The sequence below is a fragment of the Plectropomus leopardus genome, chromosome 2 (assembly GCF_008729295.1).
Source record: "Plectropomus leopardus isolate mb chromosome 2, YSFRI_Pleo_2.0, whole genome shotgun sequence".
In the NCBI taxonomy this organism is placed as follows: domain Eukaryota; kingdom Metazoa; phylum Chordata; class Actinopteri; order Perciformes; family Serranidae; genus Plectropomus; species Plectropomus leopardus.
In genome coordinates, this window is record NC_056464.1 from 29,645,424 (window position 1) to 29,664,370 (window position 18,947).

Consider the following 18,947-nt stretch of genomic DNA (forward strand, 5'->3'; position numbering starts at 1 on the left):
TTTATTTATTTGTTTATTTTACTGTACAGCCATAATCCATTTATTCTTGATAATAAATTGCAATGAATCAATATATTTAAATTATTTATACAATAAAAGTTATTAGCTAAAACAGTAAACACAGATACAGGTAATATAGAAAAAGATGGCCACAGAACTTTTCACCCACTTAACTGCATTACATTTCATTACATATTGGTACAAATCATACACTGTGGTACATAATTTGTACAAAACATTACACACAAGTATAAAGCAGTAGTCCTCTCTGTATTCAGCTGTAGTAAGTTTTCTTCCCGTGAAGAGCTCAGACAACTTCATTCAAACGAACCTTTATCTCAAACATTTTTGAAACAAGTGTGGAGATTCTTTAATAAAATATCTGTAAAAATGTAAATCCTCCAGAGTCGACACATTTATTCCAGGGCTGTTTAATGAAGTATTGCTTTAATATGTCATCCCCATATATCTAATGGTCCCCAGTCTCACACTCATTTAGAGATATATTAACAAATACAGTGATATATTTGGTGCATTTGAAAATGTAACACATTTTAGTCAGGCAGAAGAGTTTTGACTTGAGTCCAGTAAGTTTATGAAAGCTTGAACCACTGAGTGGGACAGAGAGAGGTAACGTTTCCTTGTGTGTCCATCAGAATATGCTGCACACGTCCTGATTACAAAACTCCAAGATATCTGTTGTAAGAGAAAACACATGTAAACATTAGCATTATAAACATGTGTGATGGGTAGTTTAACTACATGTTTGACATTTAAGGTAATCGTACCAGAGTGTGTGCAGTTGAAGACAGTTTCTATGTGACTGTAAAACTCCTCTCCGAGGATGGAGCGGTAGTCCATGTGGCTGGTGTGGACAAAACACTGAGTTGCATCTTTGAACAGCAGATCACTTTCTCCATATTGCTGAGACTCAAAGAGCTTGAACTCTGCGTTTGGGTTGGACGTCAATGTTTCCTATAGGGTAAAAATAAAAAAAATAACAGATAAATAAGTACCTAAACACTCCCAATTTCCTTTCCTTCCTTCCCAAAGATCATTTGTTACAATTTCCTTTCAGATTTCATCAGAAAAAGTAATTTCTAGCATTTTCGCCTCTATGTAATGCGAGTTAATGTTATCATATTGTTTGTTCATTATTTGTATCTATCTCTCTGTCTGTCTCTGTATATATATAGTATTTAAGTATTTGCGTTTAATGTATATAATTTTGTAAGTATGCATACATTTTCTTTAATTATTATTTTTAGAAAATGTTAAAAACGCAACATCTTGTTGAAGAAAAGGGTCCATAGTCAATGGTGTCAAGTAGATGAGTACATTTACTCAAGTACTGTACTGAAGTACAAGATAGAGGTACTTGTACTTCACTTGAATTTAACTTTTTAATGCTGCTTTATATATATACTCTCCTAGTTTTATCTGACAGTTACTGGTCACTTTAGATGAAGATTTTAAGCAGAAAACGTAAGATTTTTGCAAAATTATACATTGTCGAGGAAAACCTGCCCAACGATATATATAACTAGTTCAAATGGCTTGCGTATGATTACACCAAAAATAATATTCTGAAAAGATGACACTATAATAGAGCAATAAAACACTGACAGGAGTCATTCTGCATTATGAAATGTTTACTTTTGATATTTAAATTACATTAATTTCACTTGAATACACAGCTTTGGTATTGCTACTTTTACTTAAAGGGGCTCTATGATGCAACTATTTCTCTATAAATTTACACAGCAAATTCTGGTTTGCTATATTAATGCTTTGAGTGTCACATACAGAACCGTTTAGTGGTGAGGGCGCTGCTGAGCCACAGAGCGAACTTGTAAAATACACTATTCTTGACGATTTCAACAGCAGAGTCCCACATACACACTGTGTGTTCAAGGTGATTTAAACACTTTTTACATAAACTGACCTGTGACTTCATGAGGAAGTCGTACACTCGTGCTGTGAGCACCGGCCGTGTCATGATGGTGTTCGGAGGGATGACTCCGAGGTTACAGCTCTCCCACTCTGACAAGGCGGCCCGGCGACCATCAGCGCACAGCAGCTCAAAGTCTGATGAACTCCAGCCGTCCGCCCAACCGGTGGAGCTCAAACCTGACACACAACATGACAAAAGTACAATGTAACATAAGACATGTACAGCATATGTGTGTGTGTGTGTGTTTATGTCAAAACTTCATCTTGAATGTCTCACTGAGGATGTTGGCAAGTAGGTTGTGCTGCTCAAGGAACGCCACATCGCCGTAGCTTTTACCACTGGGGTCTCCAACCAGACACCTAGAAATAATGAGTGAAGCATTAAAGAGTCGGTTCAGTCAAATTACATAAAGACGATTTCTCACTTAGCCCTAAAAGCATCCAGCCACACAGAAGCCACAAATATGAACAACCAGGGAAATAAAACCGAAACTATCTTGATGTCTGGATTAGGGTTCGACAGATTAACTGCCTGGCTGATTATTGGGGCTGATATTTGGCATTTTGCTGATTATTTGAATCAGCGTTTTATTTTATTTTGAATCCAAGTGGATGTTTGTGTGCATTCACAAGAATGAGACAAATGCAAGGTCACAGTGACCTTTACCTTCGACCACCAAAATTTAATCAGTTCATCCTTGAGTCCACTCGAACGTTTGAGCAAAAGCTGAAGAAATTCCCTCAAGGTTTTTTCTTGAGATATTGTGATCACAAGAATGAGACAGACGGATGAGGTCACATGAACCTTGACCATTGACCTATGACCACTAAAATCTTATCAGCTCACTGTGTAAGTCCATGTGAATGTTGCTCCAAATTTTAATAATCGCCGATAAAATTATTAAATAAAAGGTGCAAAGAAAGTGTCAGCATGGGAGTAACTTTTACTTTGTAAAACTTCAAGGAGCTATTTTTATTTATTCATTTTTAATTTAAATTATCTGTTGACTTTATAAAAAAAGCTGCTGGTAACTTACTGTATATGATGTTGAACATTTCAGTTTTAATTAAACATTTGCTAAAGGCATTTTTAAACAAAGTTTTATGTTGTAGTTTGTTTTATACCAAATTCTAAATATTGAAAGAAAGATTTCCAGTTTTATTGTAAATGCATATCAGTTCTAAAAATCAGCGATCGGTCTCATTCACTAATAATAATTGATATCGGTCCTGAAAAACCAATATCCGTATCAGAAAATGTGCTTTTTGAATGCTCCACACAAGTAATCACAGATGAACAAAGCGCTCTGGTCCACGTTAGCCATCCTGCATACCGTAATGCCCCCATGTTTCCATAGTAACGCTCATTGTGGTTGTCAGCGCAGCGTTTGGTGGCAGCCTCTCCCGTGCCTCCCAGACACACTTTGCACAGATTCCCCTGAGAGCCGGGAAGACAGCCTTTCCAAAACACGTCATTGTACACTGAGAAAACAAAAAGAGTCAAACTGCAGCTTCACTGTGAGAGAGGCCAGCGCTGCAATAATGTTTCACCTCTAAAATGACGACAGTAAAGTGTAAAGGTTAGTGGTGGAGGAAGTATTCAGGTCATTTACTTAAGCTCTGAGATGTAATGGAGTTACAGTAGAAAGTGGCATGAATGTAAAATTTGTACTTAAATACTTAAGTAAATGTACTTAGTTATATTCCACCACTGGTAAAGGTCAAAAGGTCACAGCACACAGAGAAGAGATTAAAAAATATATTTTTACATTAAAAGGTCTGCCAGTGTGGTTGTAAAGTTGAAATCAGGACTTCACAGGAGTGCCAGGAGACAGTACCTTGGTGTGGATCACAGGGGGAGCTGCTGTTGTGCTCCAGGCTTAACGTGTGTCTGTACGGCAGCAGCCAGCCTGCAGGGCTGTACATGTGGCCGTGACAGGAGCGCCGGCCTCCGAGGTTCCCGATGTATATGTTTCTGCTGGAGCGTTTTCCCACCGCAACACCCACCACTGAGGGCATCACTGAGGGGAGAGAGACGGTGGTGGTTTTTAAGATGCAAAGACGACAATCACATTAGATTGTACCGCTACTTGTGTGTTTACTGTGCTGTCGTACCGTCAGTCTCTAAGTGTGTAGCTCCTTCGGCAGGAACACATTTTCCTCCTGAGAGTCCAAAAGAACACGGCAGAAAAAGATCAATGTCATTTTTTAAAACGGAAAAGTCCAGAACTGCAGCTGATTTAACGATAATTCATTATTTGTAAAGTGTGACATAAAACACGTAGAAAAATAACAATTAATTGCAGTATCAAATAACTTTTTTTATTTTAAATGCTGCAGAAAGAAATACCCTTAATTGCTTCATTTTATAATACATATTGGCTATTATTTGTACAAATCCCAATGAAAGACAATTAAAAAAAGTAGCAGAAGTAAATTGAAATAATACAAAGTAATTTACATCACACTTTCCCAGAGCCCATACGGTCTTAAAATGGCATGTTTTATAATCCAACCAACAATACAAATCTCAAAAACAGAAAGAAGTTTTATATTTCAGCGGCTGAAACCAGCAAATGTTGACACTTATACTACATAAATAACTTTAAAAGTCATGAGAGTGCATTATAAATGATTTTTTTAAAGGAATAATTTAAGAATAAAAGAATAAATAAGGAAATTAAATTTTGTGGAAATATAAAGAAAATATGAAAGACTAAGTCTTTTTCTTCATATTTATTTGGTAATTTATTTCTGTGTGGATTTATCTATGTATTTTAAATATTTATTTATGTATTAATTGCATATATATTATTTTTATATTTTTTATATCATGTCACTTATTCTTTTGCCTTTGGGCTTTCTTTGAAAGGCCGAGCTGTCAATCACCTATAAAAGACCAATGAAACTTGTTAAAAAAAAGCCAAAACATCTTATAATAGATTAAGAATGTAAACAGTCTCACCATAATATTCGGTTACGACAGGGACAAGACCACATTTTCCTGCGATGAAAGAGTGAGTTGCGTCCAGTGAGACAGTGTCCACCTCGTCCCTCTGTGTGCAAAGTAGAAAGGAGGCTGCAGCTGATTTTCAGTTGTGATAAAACTTTAATATCCCAACATTTTTTTGTGATTTATACCACTTAAATGAATTACCTTAATCTTCTCGATGCAATCTTTCATTGAGACGGCTCGGACACAAACCAGCGGGTCGGACTTTATACTGAGAGCCCACTGCTCACATTTCTTCTGCTCTGCGTGGCTGATACAGCACCACCGCACAACACTGTCCTCCAGTGAACTTCCTGCGTGCGCGCACACACACACACACACACACACGCAGGCTCAACGAGGTCACAAAGTCACATTTTAAATATAAAAAATGAACAGTGTGGGTATAAGCACCTTCATGTCCGAGCCCTTTGAGGAGAGCCACATAATCGAGCCCCAGCACCTGACTGACGTCCATGTCATCTTGCAGGACGGCGAGTTTATCTGTCGCATCTTTGAAGAGAAGGTCACTTTCTCCAAAAGACGATGAGTTGAAGAGTTGGAAGCGCTGCCTCTCTTTTCCTCGTTCGCCAAACAGCATCTAAACAATAATAAAGAATCCTTTAAGCATATTTTATTCCAGTACAACGGACATGTAGTGTGGAGGCAAAGTGTGTGACATCAATGGGCAAAAGTGGGAAAAGAAAATGAACAAACAAGTAAAAAAAAAAAATACCTGCACCGTCGATACAAATTTGCGAGCAATCTTTCGAAAGTTAAATCTGGTGACCATGCCGCCTCCAGGACCACGTCCCAAATTACAGTTTCTGTAGTCACTGAGAGGAGCTTGTGTGCCATTAGTGCACAGTAACCTGAACTCATCACTGTCTGAGGGAACAAACAGAACAAAGAGAGAAAGCAGATCTGACAATTAGCAGTTATAGTTAGTTAATAAACACTTGTCATGTCAGGCCAGAAAGTGTTGGTATTTAACATTTCTGCAAACCACCCTTACTTATTTACCACTCGTTTAATTATATAAAAGTGTATAATGTTTTTGTAATAATTTATTCACACAAGACACAGTGATCTTGGAAGTTGTACTTTATAGTGCTGTCAGCAAGAGTGACAGATGCTGGATGTTTAAATAATTAATCCACAACTTTTAACTTTTCAACCTCTTTTCTTGGTGCAGACGATGCTCAGGTGTTACAACTGTATAGTCTCTTACTGTAGCTTTGTATTGTACTGGTAGTTTATGGGTTATTGTAACAAATAATGTACTAAATATGAGCTACATGACTTATTTGCAATCTTTTTTGAGCATCTACTTTCCTCTTAAACACAAATAAGTGGATGTGCTGTGTGCATATAGTATTTTTGTGGCAGTTTCCCCTAATTTTATAGACAGATTGTGGTGGAGGGAATAAAAAGAGAGATATATGGGCAAAGATTTGCAAAAAAAAATCATTTGAACTTAAACTGGTATGTTGAAATGACATGGTAAGTATGTTAAACCCTGAAGCCACAAAGTTTCCTTAGAAAAGACCTTTAATTTCAACAGAACACATTAACATTAAGATGCTATAGAAGTCCATTAGAAAATAGTTTACCTTCAATATTTTCAAGAGCCAGGTGGTCCACAAATGCAACATCTCCTGCTCCACTCCTGAGACATCTGTGACAGAGCAAAAGAGGCAAAAGAAGAAATTCTCTCTCATACCGTTTGACGGTCTACATGTTTAAAATATAGCAAATGTGCATTGTAAGTTGAGAGCTTTGTTGATTCTTTGTTGAGCCTGACCTGAGGGCTCCTTGGCTGTTGTAGTAGGGCTCACTGTGGGACGTTTCACAGTGGTAATTCTTCTGGCGAATGTAGGACTTCTGGCCTTGGCACAGAGCGCACAGAGGTGGCGCCATGGCAGCAGCTCCGGGAACACAGCTGGCACTGAAAAAGGTACTGACGTCTGCTCGAGAGGAGAAAAACAAGTCAGGGGACCATAAAACCAGAGGAGCAGGGATGCCAAAATAGAACACAGAAAGAAACTTTCACACTGTGTTGCTTCTACTATGAGCTGATTGTAATTTCGTTACCCTGACTGAGTGGCTGCTCCTTTGACCAGCTCAGGTAGTTGCGGGACAAGAGGAAGCCGAGTGGGAGACTCCATCCGGCTGTCCATCGAACCCCACTGTGACAGCTCCTGTGGCCCTGCAGGGACCGAATGTCCAGACTGCTGTTTCTCACCACAGCCACAGACAGAATACAGCCTCCTGCAGTACACACACACACACACACACACACACACACACACACAGGTTTACTTACTCACTCACTTGAGAATTTTTTTTTTTCCTGAATTAAGAGATAATGGTCTCATTAATTCAGAAAAGAGCAGAGTTTTTTCTATGCAAGCATTTCTCATCAATTCAAGATAATGATCTCACTAATGTAGAAAAACTGCTATCTTTTTCCTGTGAATGCTTTAGGTACTGTAGAGACTTGCTAAAGTGTGTCAGGAATCTGAAGTAGACCCACCGTCACTGTATATCTCCTTGGCGATGGCAACGAGGCCAAACTGCTTCACAGCGGAATAAACTTCTCCTGCATCTAACGTCACTATATCGGCACGGTTTGCCTGAAACAAACAGCAAAAAACACCTTGGAAGACCATACTTTAGTGCTGTCATCAGGATATATACATATTTTTTAAGGGTTCACTATAGAAAAGTCACCAAAGAAAGCACTGCTGTGAGTTGCAGAGTGTTGGAGATATCAGCAGTAGAGATGTCTGCCTTTTCTCCAATATAACGGAACCAGATGGTAATCTAGATTCATAAATAGCACTATAGGTAAGAGGAAAAATTTGTATTTTGGGGGCAAACTGTCCCTTTAAAATGTCCTGTTCCGGTACGCATCATGATCAAAACTCTTCAATAACAATTATGAGGAATCCTGATCAAAAAGGTTTGTGTTAACAAATTAATATCAGCTAATATGTCATCATTAGATTTTTTAAAGCCTCTGTGAAGCTATAAACAAGACTTTAATAGTTTGTACTTATTCATTGTCACAGAATGCTTTTTAGTGCCCTGACCTAATTTGTCCTGCCGAAAAAGTCATCTGTTACACTTTATATAAAGAATTTGTCTGTGTTCAATCACCTGAACCCTGTAAAGTGATTTAGATGAGTATTTAATTCAAAACATTTCAACATCAGTCTGTTTACAACAAGTTTATTCTCTTTTTCAACTCAGGTTTTTATTTTCAATTTATCTGAGATTGTAAGAAGTCCATCTTGTTTTTCTCATTTAATGGCAGTTTTCTTTGTGTATTTGTCAAAAAATAGTTGTATCAATGTAACCTCTAATACACATACAAAAACAGACACATACATAACTTCATTTGGCTTTTATCTGCTACAGGAACTTGTTTTTTCTTTCCATTCATCTTTGCTCGAATGCAACCAGGATGGATAAAATCATGGCACTAATGTGGAGGGTGGCTCACCCTGATCCTATCGATGCAGTCAGTCGTGCTGGACGCTCGTATGCATGACAGTCTGGCGAAAGCTGCCACAGCAGCTGGCGGCAGCACTGCCACCAGAGCTTTAGCCAGTTCTGCGCACTTCCTCTGTTCAGGATCTGACACCGTGCACCAGCGCATCTTCTTGGCTAACATGCAGGGAACAGACGGAGGATGGATATGGATTTTGTACAGTTAGTGTTTGGTTATGCATATTTTAGTGTAATGCAGGTATTTAATGGATTTGTTTGTGCATAACCTAAAACCAACTTTGCATATTGGTGAAATGATTAATGAGTTTGCAACATTCATAATGCTTAAATACATTTTAATAATGTCTTTAAAAAAGCTCCAGAAAGAGGGCAACAAGAATTAAATGTCTACAAAAGTATTAAAAGACTTTGAACATTCAACAACAGAATGAGACTATGAGCACAAAATAACTTAACAATGAAAGCAGATAAAGTAGCTCAGCAACATAACTCACCCCTGCTGCAGCAGATGACGATGAAAAAGAGTAAAAGTCCTCGCATGCTGCCCTATAGCTGATCAAAGATTTGGATCAATCTGTCTTATGTTGTCTGCAGAGCACAACAGACAGCTGTCCTTTCAGTCAGAAATCCCTGAAACTCCTGCATAGATTTCCTAAAGTATCACAGACGCTGGTACTAACGGATAAATACAAAGCCTGTTGCGCAAGGGCAGCTCCTCTAAAGTGACTTTTTGCACACATATGGAAAATATTTAGGACCATCTGTCACAAGGACGACCCCTATCCAACGCTCTCGCAGACTTTAAGTGTAGATGTAGCAGTGAAAGCTGCTGTGAGGATCTCGGCTTTATTGCTGAGTCAATTTTAAGACACTTTACATGATATTCAACAGCAATAAATAGCAATATTTGGACATTAGGATATCAGTTTCCAGCAGGAATGTCCAGTTTATTCCAAGCTCATTCAAGTCTCAAGTCGGTCTTTGGAATATTTTTAGAAATGTGATCTCAACAGTCCAAACAGTCGGCAAGTGTAATCACTTTAGTGTGTGAGGCACTATTTCCTGTCACGCTGTAAACACTGAGCGATCCGTTTCTGTCTCTTTTATTTTTCGATGGAGAAAATAAACTCCTGAAGCCTGGAGGGCCGTCTGTAAATGTCGGATCCTCTCTGCATGGAGCAGCATCGTTGGTTTTCGTTTTGCCAGTTCGGCGGACAGTCTGTCGATGCGCTCCTCCAACTGTCAATGACACAAACACCAACTGTGACACAAGTGTAACACAGACTCAGAGTTTGTTTCTCCTCTTGTGACCTCTGGATGCTGACTATCCATAGCTGATGATTTACTGTCACTACTCAAACAAGACCTCAAAAGAATGCATGCAAAATAGAAGCCATCCGTGTAGGTCATTTGGGAAGTCACCAAAAAATAACTTCCTTCATGATCTGCAAAGGCCCACTCATGAGCCCAGTCTCTTTCTATTATTAAAGAAACTTAAAGAGTGTATGGATACTAGGACTCAACCAATATTGGTTTTTCAGGGCAGATACCGATACTTTTACGAATACTTAATGAGACCAAAAACTGACATTTGGAACCAATTTGTATTTATAATATAAATGAAAATATTTCTGTCTAAATTTAATATTTGGAATACAACAAACTCCAACACAAAACTTTGTTTAAATGCCTTTAGCAAATATTTAATTAAAACTGAAACTTTCAACATCATATACAGCAAACTTCAAGCAACCTTCTTAATAAAGTTCAGTGAAAATTTAAATAAAGAATACATGAATAAAATTAGCTCCCTGAGGTTTTATAAAGTAAAAGTTCCTCCCATGTTGATACTTTCTTTGCATGCACTGCAGACTGCCGTCCCTGGTGTTGGTTGACTGTAATAGGCACACTTTTTAATTAATTAATTTTGCCAGGGATCATTAAAGTAAAACACTGACACAGATGATCAGAAAAATGCCGAATATCAGCCCCAATAATCAGCCGAGCCAATAATCTGTCAACTCCTAATGGAAACAACATTCATTTTTTTTCACTTTTTTTATTTTTCAGTCAGAGTTAATTGTAGGGGCTGGGCAATATATCAATATTGTATCAATATCAATGTTGTCTGTCAATATTTGTTATGAGTTTAGATGTAGATATTGTAATATCATTAGCGTTGTCTTTTCCTGGTTTTAAAGGATGCATTACAGTACAGACATGTAATTTCCTGAACTCCAGACAGTACTTTACCCACTTGATCACTAAATTATCATTACTGACAATTATTTATGAAAGATCTCATTGTGAAAATATTCTGTGAATCGTAAACCCTACAATATTGTTGCTGAGGTATTTGGTTAAAAAATATTATAAATATAAGTTGTTTACTTTTGTTGATTTTTGTAGGTAGGTATTGTTCTAGAAGGCTACCCAAAAGTTTAATTTGCATTTGCATTATTTATTGTATTTAGAATAAAAAAAGATCAGCACTTGGCATCCATGTATTGATACAACGTTGTCACACAAAATGTCGCAAAACTATGCTGGATGTATTCCCTCATCCCAGTATTAATGGGTTAGAAAAGAATGCAATAGTAAAAGATGAGCAAACTAATGACTAATGTTCTCTAAACTCAGCAATGACACAATGACAATTTTGAGTCCAACAACTAAATCTGGACTGTACCTTTAACAAAAAGTGTATCAATTATCAACACAGTATCATCACCAAAGTATAAACTACAGATTAAAGCACCATGCAAGCGCTGAACATTGTGCAGTGGCAATTTTTTGCAACTCAATTATTTCCTGTTTAATATCAAATAGTGACAGAATTATGTTCTTACCTCTTTTAACTCTTGAAAAACAGCATTTTTCTCCAACTGTTCGTCCTTTCCACTCGTCTGCAGCCAACTTTGAAGAACCTCTTTCAGTTTTTGCCATGCTCTGAGTCGACACACACAATCAGGCGTTACTCCTACACAGACAACGTGTTCAACAACGTGAGAAGAATGGAAAATCACGAGTCTCTTACCTGAGCTGCTTCCTGTCCTCTTGGTATGTCATCATGTCCAGCTGAATACTGAGCAGCTCTTCTGTCAGAGCTGAAGCTGGATCCATCGTTACATCTTCTCTCACACGTGCGTCTTTAAGAAGCACAACAAAAAAGTGGTTTAAGTCTTTGAATTTGTCCCAAACTGAAAAATTAATGTTATTTTATAGCGAATTTAAAATCACACCTGAAGAAGCTGATGAGAGTTGCTGAAAGGGAGGCACATGCGGAGCATCTTTACCAAAACCTGAGCTGTTAATCTTCCCCATTTTGTAAAAAACAAAATCAGCAGATGTTATAAATCAAGTCAAGTTATGTAATTTAGCCTTGAATATATTACTAATATCTGTCAAAGTCAAACTTGTGATTTTTACCGTATCCTCAGTCGCAGGGGTCATGAAAGCAGACGGAGGTAAAAGAATGTCATAGTTTTGGGTTTCCTGAGGAGCGTCCTCAGTGAACATGTGAGGTTCAGAGGGTGAAATGTTAGATGTGATGATGCTCCGATCTGCGGACGCAACAGGGAGTTTGGGAGGATGGAGGCAGGATGGCGGTGTGCGGTGGCCCTCCTGTGAGGGACGAATGAGCTGCGAGGGATACGCAACTGGCTCAGTGACGGCAGTCTGCTGCTGGGTGCTAGAAAAGGGAAGAAAAATCAACATTTCTGCTTTGGTTGAAAATAAAACCTTAATCCAGCCAGATAGATGTGAAAATATGCTGACTCTCTACAGTCTAAAATTGCTGATTATTTAAATGGAGTCTGGTGTGTTTAACAATGGTGATCAGTGTCAAAAACAAGCCCTTTCAATGGATGCAAACTGATGATGCACAAATGCCCTAATGTTTACACTGAAGCCAGTTTCACCAATGCTGGCTGCAATTTTTCAAATTTTTTCTTCCAATTGAACACTTAAACACAGAAACATGAGGATATAGTTACCCTTTAAACTAATTTCTAATCTGAAATACACGTGTAGTATTTCTAAAAAAACAATGTATGTTGATTATGTAAGAAAAAAAGTACTTTAGGTTCAGTGGAGACTCGAACAGTTCCACGCAGCGTCGTGGCTGACGTCGAGGTGCACGGCTGAGCACTCTGCAAAAAAATGAAAAGCTGTTTAAGACTGAGTCCTGGTGCTGAATGCAGACTCACAGTCTGTGAGGAGCTCAGACTCACAGATTGCTTAGCACTCCCCCTTCAGCTCCCTGCTCCTCTGGGTCAGACGGGGAAACGCTCTTCGATCCAGGTGTCGTCAAACAGAAGGTCACGCTCTTTTTCGGTTGTTGCTCTTTGATCTCTTGCTCTCTTCGCGGTTTACACAGCGCTCGCTGCTTCCACCGCATAGCACAGCGCCTCACCACTCTCTGGAGACGTCGTGACCTCTGAAAGACACAGACAGACTTAATGAAAAAATACTGAAATGTAAATCGACAATTAAAAAAATAAAACTTTATTAAGCATAAAGTACTATTTATGAATCTAGATTGCCATCTCGTTCCATTATATTGGAGAAAAGGCAGACATCTCTACGGCTGATATCTCCAACACTGCAACTCACAGCAGCGCTTTCTTTGGTGACTTTTCTATAGTGAACCCTTTAAAAAGGTGTATGAATCCTGATGACAGCACTAAAATATGTTCACACTTTAAAGACAAAAAAAAATCCCCCTAAATTTTAAAAGACAGAAAACAAGGCTTTTTAAAAAAAGAAAACATGCATTTTTGTCTTAAAAAAATATTGGTGATTTTTTTTTTCTACAAAAGTCTGGCCAAAGCCTCCAATGTCTCCCAATGCTAGAAGCGCACCTGATTTTGACTAACTGCCTTTAATTCTTGCAATATGTTCTATTACATTGTGTTTTAAGCCCACGTGTTTACATTTTGTAAAATAAAATTGAATTTGTGGTCATTTCCTCCATGTGTAGTATTTTAACCAATGAATAAGGAGAAATCAGGACCCTGTGACTGGACCAGTTGGGAACCATTGTTTTAAAACTAGCAAGTTGTCACACAGTGAGAAAAATAAATCATGTATAGAAGTCAAAAAAATTGATGACGATGCATCGATTCATTTGCTAATGAACCACAGCACTCTGAATCAAATCAAATAGGTGAGGCTTCTGGAGATTCCCACCCCTGACTCCCACCTGCTCTTGGCTGTGTTGTGTTATGGTCGTTGTTAGATCGTTCATGTGAGCAGCATACGAGAGGATGCACGTCACGCCCTCCCTCAGCAGCTGGTCTCTATAGATCTGTGCAGCTCTGGCCGCCTGCTCTCGTTTTCTGCGCTGCTCTGTGACCCACAGCCTCCATCCAAACAACACCTGCGGCAGGTTCACAAAATGAGATCATGTGAGCACTTACGATCCAGCGGTACATTTTACAGAGAGAGAAGAGTATGTGCAGGCAGGTGCGTTACCTTGGCCTGAAGAGTGAGAGACCAGTGCCAGAGTGCTCGCTCCGTCTGCTTAGCCTCTCTCCGTCTGTGCTGCAGCTGTTCGGATGGAAGGAAAACCAAAGTAAAAAAAAATCAAAAATCAAAATCAAAGCCAGTTTAACTGCACTGAATCAAACCACATGTGTCAGCCTGACTGTCCAGCCCCGTTATCTGACTGACTTTTAGTCTCCAGTATGGGTCATGCTAGAAGAAAACATCTAATAAAGCTCCTTCAGAGCCACTGAGGAAATTACTGTGCTGTTGTTACTGTCTGAGAAGAGCGCTTCATGACAAGTTCAATGATCTTTATGTAGAAAATCAGCATGATTTAAGAAGCTAAAGCCCTCGGCATGTGAAAACAATATGAACGAACCTTAATTTTCCACTGTTCAAAGAACGTCTGGTACATCTTTAATCTGAGCAGAAGGATTCCCTGTCGTTTCATTACCTGTGAAATAATCACATTTTTTTAAATTTTATGTCAAGAATTCAACAATGTGGTTGTGTTGTGTAGCAGTTAGGGTATAATGAAGCTACAACCTTATTTTTCTGACACTGGCTGTGATGCTTATTCCAGCCTTTCAGAGCTTTAGAGAGGAGTTTGGAGTTATGGTGCCGCCTGGCTTTTTCCAAAAGTATCCTCTCTCTCCGAGCCTCTCTGGTTCGTTCCCTCCATCGTCTGAAAGACCGCAGCAGCCGCACTGAACACAGAAAACATAAAGCTAAAAAATAACAATTCAGGTACATATGTCTAAATGTAACAGTATTCTGACACAACAGTAACTTAAAGGTACTGTATATTTCAGCATTTAAAGATCTAAAAACAATGAGACCTATGTAGTATATTTTGTTGAGTTGTGCGATTAAATTATCCCAAATGTTTCCAACAATGTTCGTACCCGGAGAAATCTGTATTTTATTCAAGGTAACAGTGTGTTTGATCTCATCGTCTGTTGATGGCATCACACAGAGAGGCGAAGTCTAGCCAGCCAGCTGGTGCTGGTGACAAATATCGTGCAAACAAGACGTGTAGTTCACTGAGTGATTTCTCACAAAACTAAAAGGTACTACAACAATCCTATGACAAACTGCGACTTTGTTGACTCTCAAAATAATCTTTTAAAATGACCAAAAAATGATATGTGTAATTTGTGGCACAATTCAAACAGGAACAAGTTATTTGTCACTCACCATAAACCACCATACACATTTTTTACAAATGTTTATGTATGTAAATATGCATTCATCCCCTATTTTATTTTGTCTTATGCATATTTGTTGTGTGTAAAGCACATTGAGCTTACACTATATAAAATGTGTTATATATATAGATACATTTATATGCAATAAAGTTGACTTGACACAAGAGGGGGAGGGGCTTCATCTCTCTGTGACCTTTACCCATGGATGTATAAAGAGAATTGGATGCAGCCTTGGAGGTGGGGCCCAGTTCATTCCTATTAAAGTTGCTCAGTGGCACGAGGCCCAAAAGATTTGGCTTCCCAACATATTGTATGAAAAATCTGTTTTTTTTTTCAAAAGAAAATAAAGATTTTTTTGTTGTTATGAATTTTTTAAAAACTTTTTTATACTTAATTTGTCAAGAACTATTTATGTGGTCTGTATCCTTTGGGTTTCCCTCATCACAGCTTGTATTGTATCATGTGTGAGAGTTGGCTAGAAGCAAAACACTCATGGGCGAGCTGCAGGTGTAAGAGAGGAGAAGTTACATTTACATAAAAACATGATGCGCTAACAGAAAATAAAAACTGAAATGTGTGTGCGTACCTTGATTTACGGACCTCTGAACCTTGTCGATTGCTTCCTCCTGCTGGTGGCGCTTTGACACTGCACGTGTTGTTGCTTCTCTCCAAGCATGTAACACCTTGACAGATTTAGTGCAAAGACAGCAATAAGCAAACAAAGGCTCCCTCAGGTTTATAACTGTAAAAGTTTTGCATATGAAGCCGCTGGGCTGCTTTATGACCTTGAGTTGAAGGAAATGCTGAAAGTGATTCTGTGCTTGCTGTTCTCTGAGCCTGACCTCCGTCAGCAGCACTGTGTTCTCCCTCCAAACACACAGAACCGACCTGAAGAGAAACAGCCGATATGAATCACTCGGATGAAGAAAATGGGAGCGGAAAGTACAAGAGGATACAGATATAAGAGTCAGTGTTCAAAACCTGAGAGAGTTCTGTTTTTGTTGCCTGTAACGTTGCTCTGCATGACCGTAGATCTGACACATGTGCAGGTGGTGTTTCTGTGAATGCAGCAGACGACAGTGTGTCAGATTTGCCTTTTTTATTCCAACTGTCAAAAATCATGCTGTTACAAAAGCAGATGTACCTTCCAGGCCACAAACGTGCGTTTGAGAAGTTTGACTTCATAGTAACGCTGCATCTGATTCTGATGGCATTTCTTCACTCTCTGGATCTGTACAAACTGACCAAACACACAAGAGCCATTAACACTCACACACACTCACACACACACAAACACACAACCACACACACACACGTACACACGTACACACACATGCACACATGCACTGATTCTTTTATTTTCTTCAGGGTTCCTAATGTTTAAGGCAAGTAAGATTTAATCTGTTTTAGACTTTTTAATGCTACTCCCAATGAAATTTAAGACCAATTTTAATTAACTATGATTAAAGAAAAATACAACTGACAATAATTTTGCCTAAATGTTTATTGTAACATAAAACTTGACTTTTGGTCAAATTAAAAAGTTAGATGATTCACTTCAGTTAAAAAAAAACAAACTTGTAAACAGCTAGTTCTTTTGTCATTTGATTGGATGTGGTACTAAGTGCTGCTGGTTCTGCTATCATGATCTGTGTGACGTTAATGTGAAGCATTTGGTAAATTTACATGCAGGAGTTTTGTTGCTCTCATCCAAAGAGCTTTTTGATGAAATGCATAAGTAGATCTTGTAATATTCAACAAACTAAAAAGACAGTTTCCAAGTTTCCTTCTACAAGTTTCCACAAAAACAGACCAGTCCCTGTCTTTCTTTAAACCTTGAGCCAAAAGAACAGAAACCTGTCAGACTTATTCCTATTTGCTTCAAGTAATAATTTTGTCCTTTTATTATGGAAGTAGAAGTGACAGTAATTCTCAAATGGAACATCTGACATTAAAAAAGTAAACATTAGCAATAGCCAAAAATAAAAAAAAAAGAGCAAAAAGCCAGAAGAGTACATGCCTGTTTTAAATTTTAAAAAAATGGCGATTTTCTTTTACTACAAAGGTCTGGGCTAAGCCATTCATTGTGTTTTAAGCCCACGTGTTATTGACATTTTGTCAAATAAAATTAAATATGTGGTAATTTCTTTTATCTGCAGCCCCTAAACTAATGACGAAGGAGAAATATGGACCCAGTGGCTGGACCAGTTGTGAACCATCGATTTAAACAGTAATCTGCGTGATCGCTAAAAAAGGTTTCTTATATATTATGTGAACAGACGTCCTACAAACTAGACAGAACAAACACTGCAGTTACCTTTTTCCATTTATTCACAGCCCACCTCATGCAGCGCAGGTCAGCCTGATGACAAGCCTGCTGCTCTCGGTCTCTCCTGACATGCAAACAAAAGTGTTAAAAAAAACCAGAGCTTTTTCACCCCTCTGCTGAAACACCTCTTCAGCGCTTCACCTGTCTCGTATCTCGGTGCTGGTGTCCTTCCACTGTGTCATCGTCTTGTGCAGAAGTCTGTGCATGTACAGTCGGTCTGAAGCTTTCTGTTTCTCCTCTTGATCCATCCGTTCTTCCGTCCGTTGCCTCCAGCGAGTCCAGGCTCGCTGCACGTGGCAGCGCTCTGCATGTAGAATCGCCTGATGACAGCAAGTTAACCGTCAGTGTCTGATACACATCTGTTAATCAACAATATGCAGCAGTTTGTGTTTCCGTTCATAACTAACATACCATCCGCTCAGAAAGCATCTGCTCCTTGTGTTCCTCTGAACGTCCCCACCAGGTGTAAAACACTGAAGCGTACTGACGCTGCCTGATAACAGTGATCAAACAAATCATATGGAGACAACAGAAAGGTCAACTCTGCTTTGTTTGGGATATTAATAACATGTACAGATCAGTGGGTTGGTCACTCACCGATTAAAGGCTTCTGCCTTGTGTCTCATCTGTTTATGGCGTCTTTTCTGCAGTGTAAACTCAACCCACGAGTCGAAACACCGAGGCAACACACGCTCAGCAAACCAAATGTCTGCACGACGCTCCAATTCCTGCAGAAAAAACAGTTTGCATTTACTCTAAATGTAGGAGTTCAGGTCACACAGGAATCACTCATATTCTCGCCTACTGTTTGTCAACATTTTCATTTAATATATAAAATATAAGATAATCAACGACCTTGTTGTAAGCAGTTTGATGCAGAAACTATTTTATTTTTCTGCTAACTGTATTTGCATCTACTGCTGGTTTACCAAGCAACACCAGCTGATGAGGATGCCATGACATCTCACGCTGTCAAGAGCACGAGCCACTTCCTTCTGCCGGTTAGTTGGTGGGTGTAGTTTGGTAGAAAGAAAATAGTTCCAACATGAAACTGCTCACAACAAGGTCTGTGGATTATCCTGAATAATTGGGTCATGATTTCTGGAAAAAGACATCGCTGTTGAGTTTTTCATATGTTTTTTCAGTGTAGTGAATTTAAAACGTACCTGCATGCGTCTGAGTTCAGACAGTTTCTCTCCCCAGTGGTGAAAACAGCTGCTCAACAGGGATGCTCTGTAAAGGAAACAAGTCCAGACGGTGTGATTTTAAATGCCGTCAAATACCCTTCTATTAACGTCATACTGGAGAGGCTGTACTGAGGATGTTTTGCATGCAGAGTGCATCACGTGTCCTGGAGGTTACGCTCTGGCTACGCAGTATGTGGGAGCAGTGTGTGTTCACATTGGCATTGTTTGTTTTTGCAGCGCTGCTGCAGAGCTGTTATAACAACTGTATTTTCAAC

The 18,947-nt window shown here is 38.8% G+C and overlaps 2 protein-coding genes across 2 annotated transcripts in view; both read right to left on the reverse strand.

The window, feature by feature from the left end:
- On the reverse strand, positions 1-9,042 carry zgc:172271 (Saxiphilin-like). The gene is made up of 17 exons (XM_042507986.1): positions 8,956-9,042; positions 8,454-8,617; positions 7,482-7,581; positions 7,040-7,216; positions 6,750-6,912; positions 6,559-6,623; positions 5,682-5,833; positions 5,360-5,546; positions 5,111-5,259; positions 4,919-5,009; positions 4,069-4,116; positions 3,792-3,974; positions 3,288-3,435; positions 2,231-2,313; positions 1,946-2,130; positions 789-975; positions 1-696 (listed from the first exon to the last, which is right to left on the reverse strand). The coding sequence occupies exons 1-17, from the start codon at positions 8,999-9,001 to the stop codon at positions 653-655; spliced, it is 2,172 nt and encodes a 723-aa protein (XP_042363920.1). The 5' UTR covers positions 9,002-9,042; the 3' UTR covers positions 1-652.
- sfi1 (SFI1 centrin binding protein) overlaps positions 8,780-18,947 on the reverse strand; it is a 19,521-nt gene continuing 9,353 nt past the window's right edge. Inside the window, exons 11-30 of the mRNA XM_042506762.1 lie at positions 18,652-18,718; positions 18,083-18,213; positions 17,897-17,978; positions 17,627-17,805; positions 17,474-17,549; positions 16,301-16,396; positions 16,138-16,214; positions 15,942-16,044; positions 15,743-15,839; positions 14,495-14,655; positions 14,328-14,402; positions 13,937-14,011; positions 13,665-13,841; positions 12,694-12,899; positions 12,541-12,612; positions 11,891-12,152; positions 11,704-11,776; positions 11,499-11,610; positions 11,311-11,410; positions 8,780-9,700 (exon numbers count right to left, since the gene is read on the reverse strand). Coding sequence (XP_042362696.1) covers positions 9,527-9,700; positions 11,311-11,410; positions 11,499-11,610; positions 11,704-11,776; positions 11,891-12,152; positions 12,541-12,612; positions 12,694-12,899; positions 13,665-13,841; positions 13,937-14,011; positions 14,328-14,402; positions 14,495-14,655; positions 15,743-15,839; positions 15,942-16,044; positions 16,138-16,214; positions 16,301-16,396; positions 17,474-17,549; positions 17,627-17,805; positions 17,897-17,978; positions 18,083-18,213; positions 18,652-18,718 — 2,395 coding nt within the window. The 3' untranslated portion in view covers positions 8,780-9,526. The remainder of the gene's footprint in view (positions 9,701-11,310; positions 11,411-11,498; positions 11,611-11,703; positions 11,777-11,890; positions 12,153-12,540; positions 12,613-12,693; positions 12,900-13,664; positions 13,842-13,936; positions 14,012-14,327; positions 14,403-14,494; positions 14,656-15,742; positions 15,840-15,941; positions 16,045-16,137; positions 16,215-16,300; positions 16,397-17,473; positions 17,550-17,626; positions 17,806-17,896; positions 17,979-18,082; positions 18,214-18,651; positions 18,719-18,947) is intronic.